This window comes from Physcomitrium patens, chromosome 5 (assembly GCF_059467195.1).
Source record: "Physcomitrium patens ecotype Gransden chromosome 5, ASM5946719v1, whole genome shotgun sequence".
NCBI classification, from domain to species: Eukaryota; Viridiplantae; Streptophyta; class Bryopsida; order Funariales; family Funariaceae; genus Physcomitrium; species Physcomitrium patens.
Genome location: NC_143414.1, coordinates 12,164,848 through 12,176,856, shown reverse-complemented (window position 1 = coordinate 12,176,856; position 12,009 = coordinate 12,164,848). Strand labels below are relative to the sequence as shown.

At 36.8% G+C, this 12,009-nt stretch overlaps 2 protein-coding genes across 2 annotated transcripts; one reads left to right on the top strand and one right to left on the bottom strand.

The window, feature by feature from the left end:
- Window positions 1–2,313: 2,313 nt before the first annotated feature.
- On the top strand, window positions 2,314–5,635 carry LOC112282401 (E3 ubiquitin ligase BIG BROTHER-related). Its single transcript, XM_024519938.3, has 8 exons — window positions 2,314–2,645; window positions 3,190–3,494; window positions 3,741–4,083; window positions 4,233–4,270; window positions 4,447–4,491; window positions 4,755–4,879; window positions 5,015–5,123; window positions 5,322–5,635. Exons 2-8 carry the CDS (start codon window positions 3,243–3,245, stop codon window positions 5,391–5,393), a joined length of 984 nt encoding a protein of 327 aa, XP_024375706.1. The 5' UTR covers window positions 2,314–2,645; window positions 3,190–3,242; the 3' UTR covers window positions 5,394–5,635.
- A 1,318-nt stretch (window positions 5,636–6,953) lies between these two features.
- On the bottom strand, window positions 6,954–8,336 carry LOC112282820 (uncharacterized). Its single transcript, XM_024520899.2, has 3 exons — window positions 8,333–8,336; window positions 7,671–8,163; window positions 6,954–7,241 (listed from the first exon to the last, which is right to left on the bottom strand). The coding sequence occupies exons 1-3, from the start codon at window positions 8,334–8,336 to the stop codon at window positions 7,028–7,030; spliced, it is 711 nt and encodes a 236-aa protein (XP_024376667.1). The 3' UTR covers window positions 6,954–7,027.
- Window positions 8,337–12,009: the final 3,673 nt, after the last annotated feature.

Sequence of the window (12,009 nt, the reverse complement as noted above, 5' to 3'; positions counted from 1 at the left end):
TTAAAGGAGCTTCTTAAATGTGAATAAAATCTTTTTATTTATCTCTGTATATATCACATGGCTATTAAAACTTGTTTTCCAAATTTTCTACTTTATAGAAGTTGCTAAAAAAAACAACCTATGATTTGGAGACATGGAGTATAAACCTTATGGTTTTGAGGAAGCTACCACATGGCCTTCATTATATATATATATATATGTATATGGAGGTAAGACTAAGGCCATCCATACTCTTGTCAATATCTTCCATATGTCTAAGTCTTGGTTCAAGATTTTCAACTTTCTTTGTATTTGACAATGACCATTTTACGTATTCTCTATTTTATATTTGTAAATTTTTCATATTAATTTTTTAAAATACATAATGGTGTTATATAAAATAACTATATTTAAAAAAATATATCTAGAAACATATCCTTGACATCCATGTATGATATTTCCAAAGATTTTATTTAGAAATAAATATATAAATTATTTTAATAATAATTTTAAAACTTTAAACTTGAGTTTTTATTTTTAAAAATCTAAACATATATATATATATATATATATATACATGACATTATTTCTATCAATTTTAATACATTGACTTTTTTTTTATAAAAAGAAATTCTCATTGGTATAAAAATCTAATAAGTGGTCAGTAGAAGATATTACAACAAGATATTTTAAAGAAAGAAAAATATAGATAGATAGATAGATAGTATGTGTCTTGTCAATGGATTAAACATACAATGACGACATTTTTATTTCATCTTTATTGGTTAATCTATAAATCATTTTAATTTCAAATATATCAAAGTTGCAAAAATATTATAATCATTTTTTTTCTAATAATTAATGTAACTAATAATAATATTTCTTTAATATATATTTAGTTTTAAGTGTGAAATTATATTTTTAAAAAATAAAGAAGATTATTCATTTTAAACAATAATAATCAGTTTGAGTATTAAAACAGAAAATTAAACATGGCTACAAAATAAGCACAATTTTAAGTAGAGGGCCTTTTAATATTTTTTAAAGGTATAAAAAATAAACTTGAAACATTTTTTTTTTAAGTATTTTGCAAAAGCATTTTGAAAATATGTTGTTTTAAATAAGTTGTCTTCTTAAAAAATTAAAATTTCATTCTATTTTATAAGTAATAAATCAATATAATTACAACTTATTGCTAAATTTTTATATATATATATATATATATATATATTTATAATTTTAAAATTATAGTTTCTTATTATTTAAAATCCGATTTAAGTAACAAAAAATACTTACATTTCACTATAATTTTATTATAAAACTAACTTCCAAGACACAAAGACACTAAATCTTGATCTTACAAACTAAAAAAAAATTCAACAGTCAAGAATGTTTCTACTAAAAAGCTTTCAACAAATGCACCTCAATACATAGTATTATACAATAATCTATCAAGATCTTAACATTTGCCTTTATATAAATTTAAAACAAAATTTTTAAGTTAAAAATAATATTACATGATTTCAAGACCCAAATTCTAGGAAATGTTGTTTATGATATTATATTCTAAAATGATATCAACATTAATTTTAGTTTCCAATTAATTACTAGTTCATTTGATTTGATATTATACTCATATATAACCACAGCTTTCATGAATAATTTATTTAAAAACTGTACACAAAAATTTGAATTTATTTCCCAGGAGCATACTACCAAAAATAGAAGCATGTTGTTCCATAACTTTCTAAAAAAAACTATTCCCAAATAGTTATTTATTTTAAATCATTTCCTTTTTCCCATATCTTGAACTCAAAAAGAAATATATTAAAACTAACCATATTTATAATCATGATTAAACAACCTGTTCTCACTTCATATTATCTCCAAAAATCAAGACTTCCAAAAGAGAACATTTCCTCACCAAATGAGGAGACTTATTTTGGACCATGACCTTTTAATCGGGGTTCTAACTAAATAAACCTCCCGAGACTTGTAAACCATCCAATTTTTTTGAGGCTCGTAAGTGTAAAACACACCAAATAATTCAATGCTCCTTTGATGAACAAGTACCACTGGACGAGAGGTCCCGTTCGTTCGGTCGCGTATACATGACCGGGCAGCGTCGGTTACAGGCACAGTACTCATATCAATGTGTGTACTTGTCTGGTCTCGTACAGGAGGAACCAGGCCCGGCCGGGATAGACCTATGAGGAAGGTCGGTGTCACGAAGCGGGCAGGTAGGTTCGAAATCGTCCCAACCTACCAAAGCCTGGAAAGAAATGGGCTTCGCATAAGAAGGCCTGTTAGGGTCCGTCTCTTATTTCCAATCCCGTATCTCCTCTCCTCGGTCGCCCGTCCTTGCAAATAAGCAATTCGCGGTGCTGGGCCTGTAAGCTAGGGTTCCAGCGCCTCGGCAGACGCTTGCGAATGGTTTCTTCGTGTTCTTGAGAAATCCTAGAGGCAATTCTTCGAGTCGTTGGGTGTGTCTTGAGGTTAAACAGGGCGATTGTAGTGTGTGAGAACCGTTTGAGGTCTTTCGAGGCGGTGGTTGGGCGGTGGTCTTGAGATTGGAGAGCAGCAGGGTGTAGAGGTAGCGGCGAGGGAAATCCGATCGGTTGCAGGCGTGGTCGCGTTGTGGCCGTGATTGGCGAGTCTTTTTTGAGGTAGGTTTCTTGTATTTTATATTTGTTTATATGTGTTCGTGAAGAATATGTATGTGGGTTAAGTTTCAGGAGTTTGTTGAGCATGTTCGCTTTCTGCTGACCTTGGGGAGTAGATTTGCTAGATTGACTTGCTGCGAGCGTAGACTGTACGATTTTGCTTTCGGTTTTTTGGACGTTTGTTATCTGATTAGAGTTTGCGGAGTGGTGGACGATGCACATGTCGTTATTTTCAGCTGTGCAGGGGCATTGTCTACGTCTTGATGTCAGCACGTTAGATCGAGTTCCAAATCAGTTGATGGCGGAATCTGTGAATTGATTTTGTTCTTCCGGGATGCATTTCCGTTTAAGTGTATCTTAAGATCCCAGCATGACAGTAGTGCACTGGTAGAATATTTCTCGTCCACGTCTGACATCGGGAATCTCGATAGTGGTGTTACTGGGCAGAGTGGTGGCAGGCTATGAAACACTAAATTCTTATTCTGAATGGTATGGTGGTAGATTTGCAATTGAAGCTAACTCGGGGCAGCTTGTTGATTTTGTGAAGGTGGTGATCCGTCACAAAGGTAGATAGATAGAACTGTAGCTAGGTGGTAATCGATGAGCAGCAACGCCGACAAAGAAAGCACAGAAGCCTCTAAAATGGAGGGCAAGGAAGGAGGAGCAGCTTCGAATATGAGTAATGATAATGAGAAACCACAGCAGGTAGAGGGTCTTGGCAGCGATGCCGAAAATAATGTGGTAAGCGACGATAGTCCAGCACCAGAGCCGAGCACTGCTGGAAGGGTGCCGTTCACCTCTCTAAGTCAAGTTGATTCGGACATGGCGTTGGCTCGAGCTCTTCAGGAGCAGGTTATTACTCAGCACGATCCTTAATGGATGTGAATCCGTTGTCGTATTTGAATTTTGTGGGTGACTTCGTAACGGTGATTGTGTCCGTAGAAGTTCGAAATCCAACTTTTTCAGGGATAGTGTCTGTTGCATTGCTGATTAGTTAGCAGTTGGGGTTTAGCGAGCATTGCCAGGTTGCTGTTGCCAGGTTTGATGGTGGAGATGAAGACCGTGTTTACAATGTGTCACTTTGTATGATGTATGCAGGAAAGAGCATATTTCTTACTACAGATGGGACATGGTGGTGGTGATTTTAACGATTCTGGTAGGTTCTTTTATGAGGGGAACCATTTCGATATTCCAGGTGACGACGAGGAATACCGAGATGAAGAAGAGGATGAAGAGGAGCAGGAAGAGGAGGAAGATGATGAAGAGGTCGAAGAAGGTGCAGATGATCCTGAGGAACCAGGGATAGAGGGAAGAGCTGCTGGTGATGAACAGCTAGATGGTGCTAACTTTGATAGTGATGAGGCTTATGCGCGGGCTCTCCAGGACAAGGAGGATCGGGATACTACAGCACATCTGATGGCGCTCGCTGGCATTCATGATCGTAAGTTGTCTGGCCTTTTCAAGAGCAGAGATCATGGATTCTTAAGGTATATGCTTCAGCTTTAGTGTCAATGAAACTAGTGTCGGAAATGCATTGCAATTGACTATTTGGTGGTTACTTCTTTTGGTTGGTGTTGTTTTATTTTGCAGCTGACGGGGGGTTGGAAACCGATAGCAACGACTCTCATGTAAGTAACTTTGTGCACTTTGTTAAAGGAATGAATTTGAGCTGTTTGTGGCGGATATCATTTCGCTTTGAAAAGGTTCAGTGTTCACTTAAATAAAATCTACAAACTGTTGTTGCTTTGTTAGTTGCTTCTGGATGGCACGTAGTAAAAAAGAATATGTTTGTTGATCATTTCAGGACGACATGTGGGAGGATGTGGATCCGGATAATATGTCTTACGAGGTAAGTTTCACATCAACCCCTCAATCCATCCTAGTCTATCTTGATTTTTTATTTATTTTAATCGATTGCTACACATCCTTCTAGTTGTTCGATCGACTGTATCTGATGATGTGATGATTTTCTACCCTTAATTTGTCAATCTAATTATGAAAAGTAAGATTCTGACTGACGTGAGCTGAACCTCATCCTATTTCAGTTGTAAGTGGAATGACTTTCAAATCTTTTGGAACTTCTTGATGCTTATATATGGCATTTAATACCAGGAGCTAATTGCACTTGGAGAAGCAGTAGGAACAGAAAGCAAAGGGCTAAATGCCCAGTCTGTTGCATCACTTCAACAATTTACGTATGTGCCTGATTCAAAGGACATTAGCACTGATCAAGAGCAGTAAGAGATTATATTGCCTACCTAATACTCGCAATTTCGAAATTACTCTTGACGCATGTCTTTTTCGTCATCCTTAGTTTTTTCATATAAACCTTGCTTTCAACGAAGGAACTGATGTTGAATTCTATTGTACAGGTGTGTAGTCTGTCGGCTTGAGTACGAAAAAGGAGACAAGATGCTTAGGTTGCCTTGCAAACATCACTACCATTCTGAGTGCATTCAACAATGGCTGCAACATAATAAGGTACAGAGCCTAATCAGTATTGTAATCGTAGGCGGTGGTTTATGCTCATCCTTGTTAGTGACATATGTGACATGCTTCTTGAAGGGCGTTGTAGTTTTTGTTGACACCCGCTGTTGCTTTCATCTAATGATATTACATGTGCATTTATCCTCGAAGCTGGGTCATGATCATGTTATAATTTGTATTATTTATTGGCAGGTCTGCCCTGTCTGCAGCGCTGAAGTCACTATTGAATCCAGTTCATCTGATGTCAAGCATAGCACGAATTGAGTAGGTTATTCGAGGGCAAGCTGCTCTTTGATATTGGAATTCAGATGATGAAGAAATCGAGTATGCGAAGGGCTAGGTGGTCAGCTTGGTGTTAGGATTTCTTTGTAAGGAGATCGTCTTGCCATCGTCTCCTGTGTCGTCAAAGCGACACAGAATGTAAACATCTCATGGGAAGCGTTGGATGTGTGGATATACAAATCCATTGTGGGCTTTGTATTTTGTAAATATTTGTTTTCATTTTACACTTGTATTGTGCACCCCTAACACGTGGTGGTTGGAATACATGAACTAAACAGTTGTTAGTGGAGCAGTCTGTCCTTTTTAACGGGTGCATACCTCACTGTAAAATAATAACATGGTATCATCACATATACCGAAGTTTATGGATGATGTTCAAATCACGTCAATGTGGTTGCATTTACGAATATTGGCTTTGCTATTCTTAATACAGATAGACCTCTTCGGTCGAATGAGCCTGTGTGTTGATTGTGTTACTTTGATTTGGACATAAAACTTTGAAATGTGAAAATCATTTATTGGTGGCATTGTTAGGTTGTATTGCAAGCTGTTTTGAGGATCAATATGTAGTTGAACTTTATTATAAAAAGCTAGCTGCTACACATTACAACTAAAAACCACTTTCTACCTTAATACCTGAAAGGAGTTTCACCAAGTCTGGTTATTATTTCCTACAGCCGACAAGTTCATTGAAGTTATGACGATGTTTGCAAATTGTAATTATTAAAACATACAAATTTTGCGATAATCGAAGAGGATGGTCAAGTAAATGTATACGTGAAGTGGGAAATTAAGGTTTTAGCTGAAATGTAATTTGGTTTATATGTGGTTTTGGCGGAGAATTGTGTGCTGTGTGAAAGTGATGGTAACTCTTCTTAATTCTGTTAAAAGATATAAAAGGAATGGGAGTATATCAGATATATGCGCTGATTGTTGCAAATTGTAGTTGAGGTGTGACAATTCCATTGCAATTATCAGAAGATACATCATCAATAGATTACAGGTTTTTCACTTGTTCTGGATGGTGGCCAATTACCGTCACAATTACCCTGCGCGATGAAAATAAGCCAGTCTCTCGGCTACGATCGGTGTGACGCGTATGTAGCATCGGCTTCTACTGCAAGTAATTAGCATGTTACTATCGCCAAGAATATAATTGAGTGATAGAATCCCTAACCGCGTTTAAGGTGAATTTCAGTGGAGACAAGTGCTAAAACTACGTCATTTCGCCTTAGTCCATTACATACATCAAACTACAGTTCAAGAAATTCCGCATACAGTGGTACCGTGCTATTTGAGATGAAAGATAATTTAAGACCTGATGTTTTTACTTCGATCAAGACCGTTCCACTTACAGTAAAGTTGCTGAATTTCATTGGCCTTCGCTACAGAGGAGTATCTCAACAACATTATCCAAACTGCCCGAAGGATTAGAACTTCACAAATCACAATGTGAGATGGACATTATTTCCCGCATCTGGGACAAATAGTATATAAAGCACCGACATGCGTAAACCATCTCATTGAAAGGTACAGGCCATAGAAGTGATAACGTGTTTACGATAGAATTAGAAAATCAAGTCGACAGATTGGTCACACTAAGAAAAACTCATGATCTACTTTCTCTTGACGGGATCGAATGTTGATACTCCGGCAACGGCGACACCAATCACCGTCAGCACAGTTCCTCCTGCCACTACGCTGAGGAGCAAGTTCTTCAAAGAAGGAGATACTCCTGGTTGAGCGGCTTCAGCGATCTCGGGAACCACGGCGGCAGCCAACAAGGCGAGGCTAGTCAAGCTTACCACCTTATTGTCTGACGGGGTAGCACTGCAAACGAGTACCGGTGAAGGGCAATCAGAATCAAACAGTCGGTACCAATCTTTGTTATGACCTAATCAGTATGTACGTACTGTAATGCGGAGACAGTTAACAATACTCATAGTAAGCACTGTGCATGTCACAACCTCAATTCACAAACCCCCACAGAGTGAAGTTTCCCAGACATTAAGGTACCCAGTACAGAATTGGCATATTCAGGCGTGTAAACAGCACACGGACCTCGCAATGCAACATACGTCGGCTTCGGAACACAAAGTTAAGTGCAGGCAGCTGAGTCTCAAATGCTAAGAAGCCAACCAATAACGAGCATATATCCGATCTATGAGCAAGCCATTGCCAGTTATTGCAAGCTAGGCAGCAGAAATACAGCATAAATAAGAAATCCAATTGGGTTAAGTCCAAAGATCGCCGCATTACCTCATGACAACCCTGCTTCTGTTGACGACCATCCTGGATGCCCTGGGCGGAGCAGCCAGAGCGAGACCCTGACGCGACAAAGTCTTGCCCTCCCACGCCTGGGTTGCGGGCACAAGGGCCGCGCTCACGCTGGTGGCAACTGCTGAGCACGCCATTGCTTGATCTCGTAGCTCTTCCTGCGCAGCTTGAGAAGAAGAGGGTTGACGCAAGAGCTCAAGACGACGTCTAGGACAGTGACAATACGTGATGGCTATGGAGTCTAAAGAGGATGAGAGAAAAGTAGCAGTAAAACGGACCCACGGTATGAGTCCCAATAGGAAGAGATAAGACGGGCCCGGCTGGGCCAATGGCAGGGGGTGGTCCGGCTTCACCCGCGCCTGTCCCTGCTTCTCGATAAGGCGATTCACTCGCTCCCCAAGATAAGGCCACCCTCCCGTTCTGCCTTGGAATGTGCCTCCTCCATCCTCGTTATGCCCTTCCGTCGAAATTCCACCTGGAATTGTACAATATAATTGGACAGTTCCATCATCGGAATTGTTGTGTGGAGTGTGGTGTGCTCGTCCAAATCGTCGAGGATTGATGACCAAGGAAAGTATTTCCCAAAATTGCGAATCAAGTCATTTTTAAAGATTTCTTGAAGGAGGACAATCCCTTGAATATACTCATCGGCACTCGTACTCACTATTGAAGTATTGCTCGAATACTTTTAAATGTCGGTTAAATTCTCAATGGATTATAATTTTTGAGTATTTAAGCTTCACAACATGCTAGCTGTAATATTATTCTGCCCTGTTTTGATATTGTTTTTATGCACTCCAAGCATATGTGGTCAAGCAAGTCTCAACCGAATGAGTGAAACAAAACATTATAATTCAACTAAACTAACAGGACTCTTTTTATTTCCAAAAACTAATATTGCGATCAGGATTTTAACAACTCCTATAAGAAAAACATAAGTCGGGCATGTGATGGATTGCAATAGTATTGGATCTACAAAATAAAGTAAAACTACAATTATATATTTTCTACGTTTTAATAATAAGTTCTTAAAATATTGTTACATGCTATGAGTTTTATAATAACTTTTCAGCATCTCACAGATACTATCATATATTTCTAAAACTTATGGTGAGAAAGCAAAATGTACTTTTGTACATAGTTCAAGTGCCTTGGTTCAACAATATAATATCACCTCTCCCTTGTTCTTGTTATCTGTCTTCTGCTTGTACTCTATTTTTTGTTCTCCTCCTCCACCCTCTCCCACCATATGTGTGAAAATCTGTGTATATATATATATATATGTAGAGGTTGAATTTAAGTTTTGTTCCTTTTTCGTTTTCTTCTGTTATTAGTCCAATCATTTTGGTGTGCAGCAGACGCGAACGACTGTTCCAAGTTCAGAACTGTCATATCACCCAACTTCAATGGTCTCCGCAGCGGCGCAAGTTCACTCTCGCAGCTCTTTCAGTGCCACTCACCAGACCCTTCTTGCTGCACTTGTGCCACTCAGGCTGCTTCTTGTCCGCTGCAATTTCTCTTCCAGCTATTGATTAGCCCGTATGATTGGTAGTGCTTTTCTGGGGGCTTTGCTTTGTAGTGCTTTGCTTTACCGGGAGTTATATCTCGATCGAGAAGGAGAATTGATACTGGAAGCGTATGCTAATCGATCAAAAGGAGAAGCGTAATGCATTTTCTTGGATTGTTCTTGTCCTAAATTGCAGTAGGTAATGGGATTTTCATACTAGGGGACGGGTTTTTGCGTGATGGCAGCGACTTGGTGGTTGGCAGAGTTTTGTGGAGGTTTAGTTTTCTTAATTTGGTGATCAATTAGTACCTTCGCTCACAGACTATGGTGATGCTTTAGCTTTATCTCGTAGCGACGTCAAGAGCATTAGTCTGAACTGGACAGCTATGGAACCTATGCATGGGTGCTCACAAACAATCCGTTCATCTGTAACTTCTCTAGGTTTATAGAATTGGTTAGGATCTCGCAGTACGATAGGTTCGAATAATATTGTTTCGAGGAGACAGAGCGGCGGCAGAAACGACGGTATGATCAGACGACGTCTTGAGATCGTGCAGCAGGTCGATCTTTCCTCAGAGAATCCCTAACCCTAAATATGAATTTATAAATAATTTAGTATCCGCAGCGCCAATTTGCAAGGATGAGCTCAATACGGAAGCTTTTTTTAAGCTTTCGTAAGAGGAGCGTAGAATGAGCAGATATTTTTCGATGTCTTTCTGGTTATTCTACTCCATTACACTCTTTGTATTTTATTCTTTTAACTTCTCTCCTCTTTTTCATGTGTGTATATATATATATATATATAATGCTATACTAGTCTAGTGGGAACTCTTGTTGTCTAAAAGTTTGATAATCTAACTTATAATAAAAACTTTAATTATTTAATTATATTATTTGCATATTAATTAATGTTGAAAGTCTTATTATAATTCTTTCAATTTTTATAATCTAGCTTCACAACATCATATGTTAATCAATTAAAAACAAAATGATTATTTTGTAGAACATTGAATTGATAAGATGTGTTGGACCACAAATACATTGATGGATGTGCCTTCTTGTAATGGTGTTTGTTCCAAATTGCCAAGGTATTCGATATTGATCACAAATGCATCTATTCCAACTCCATGATTCTACCGGCATTGTGGAATGTCAAAAAGGTATCGATTATATTCCACTACCTTTGCAAATGGTGCATAGTACAGTTTCTATCTAATATTGATTTTGTTCTACAAATCCCACCTCATATACACTTTACATATTTTATGATTGCACACTTTCTCAACTATCCAAATGCCCTCCTTACTTCTTCCAATTTACACAACTTCTCACTAAACATACAATGGAGTATAGCTGATTCATTTTTAAGAAATTTTCCTACTTTAATATAATAAAAAAGCTACAAGGCCCTTATTCTCAAATGAAGCACACTTGAAAATGACCAGAACTTGTAAGAAGTTTTTTTTTTACAACAGATGAATTCAAAAGAAAGTCCATCATTATTGTATGAAAACAAAACCATGCAATGATAGCTACAACAAACCTTGATCACCTCCACATTTCATATATAAAAATACTATGAAATGTCAAGTGCTACAAAACCTTGTAACATAAACTAGTCCATCATACAGAAGTACAAAAATGAAGTAGAAAGTGTTGATAGTATAAAAAAACCCCTACTTAGAACTAATAAATAAGAATAGATGACATATTCAAAGACTTTGTAATATGAAAGCATATCAAAGATGTAGCTATATATTATTTTAGAAAAAAAAATTCTATTTTTATTTATTTATTTATTTATTTTTTGTTATATTTTTTTAAACACTTATGAGGTTTTTACATGGACATTTTAATAATCTGGGTTTTTTCAATTACATATGTGAAGTCTCTCAAAATCTTCAACTCAATAATGGATTTGTGTTTGCCACCTCATATTTAAGCAACCTTGTTTGTTTGTTTTGTTTTTATTTTTTTTCTTTCTAGATGAAACAAATTTCTTCATATACTAGGATGACAAAAGTTGGACCTATTTAAAAAAAAAACATAACATATACATAAATGCATACTAAAAGATGCTTTTAATATCTACATTCTATAGACCACTCCAATTTCAATCGAGAATGCTTGCAGTATATGTAATTCAACCAAAGGACCTTGTATATCTACCTCAAGAAGGTATAGATAAACTTGATTGCAAACTTCTTTACCAATGACAATATATTGGATGCCTCCATGTTAGAGTAATTAAGAATATACAGCATACTTCTCTTTTTATATTCTTCAAGTATTTCAAACTCTTAAACAACCAATGTTATGGAGTAACACGACTATATGGTGAAAAATAAAAACATGGATGTTGTTATAGAAGAGCCTAGTAGAAAGATGTAGTAGAAAAACAAGGATAAATGATAGGAAGGTAATAAAAGATTTAGGCTTAATGCTGCTTTTTAGAGAAGAGGCTTCTATTTGATTTGTAGCAACATAAATACCTCAAATCAAAGTAAATGAGATAAGTAATTAATACAAACATGTTTAGAAGGAAATTATTGCTAGGTTCAAGCAAAAATTACCTCACATTACCAAATTTTGATACCTAGAGAGGACTGGTTGTCAACCTAGGTTGAAATCAAACCATGAGGTACACAACTACAAAACTACGGCAACTCCATGGTTCTTTGGTAGATCAAAGAAGGAGATTTGAGAGAAAACTTGCAAAGAGATTTTTGAGCATTGGTTTTATGTCAATCAAATTAATATTTAATTTTTTGAGAATTTTCAAAGTTAGTGTTGTTCTTGATTGGATTAGATTTT

What these genes read in the sequence shown, in the direction of transcription:
- LOC112282401 (XM_024519938.3), top strand. Translation starts at nt 3,243, where the DNA reads ATGAGCAGCAACGCCGACAAAGAAAGCACAGAAGCCTCTAAAATGGAG. An exon ending in ATTAGCACTGATCAAGAGCA is followed by an intron (nt 4,880 to 5,014) that starts GTAAGAGATTAT and finishes TCTATTGTACAG; the next exon opens with GTGTGTAGTCTGTCGGCTTG. An exon ending in AATGGCTGCAACATAATAAG is followed by an intron (nt 5,124 to 5,321) that starts GTACAGAGCCTA and finishes ATTTATTGGCAG; the next exon opens with GTCTGCCCTGTCTGCAGCGC.
- LOC112282820 (XM_024520899.2), bottom strand. An exon ending in AGAAGCAGGGTTGTCATGAG is followed by an intron (nt 7,242 to 7,670) that starts GTAATGCGGCGA and finishes ACTCGTTTGCAG; the next exon opens with TGCTACCCCGTCAGACAATA.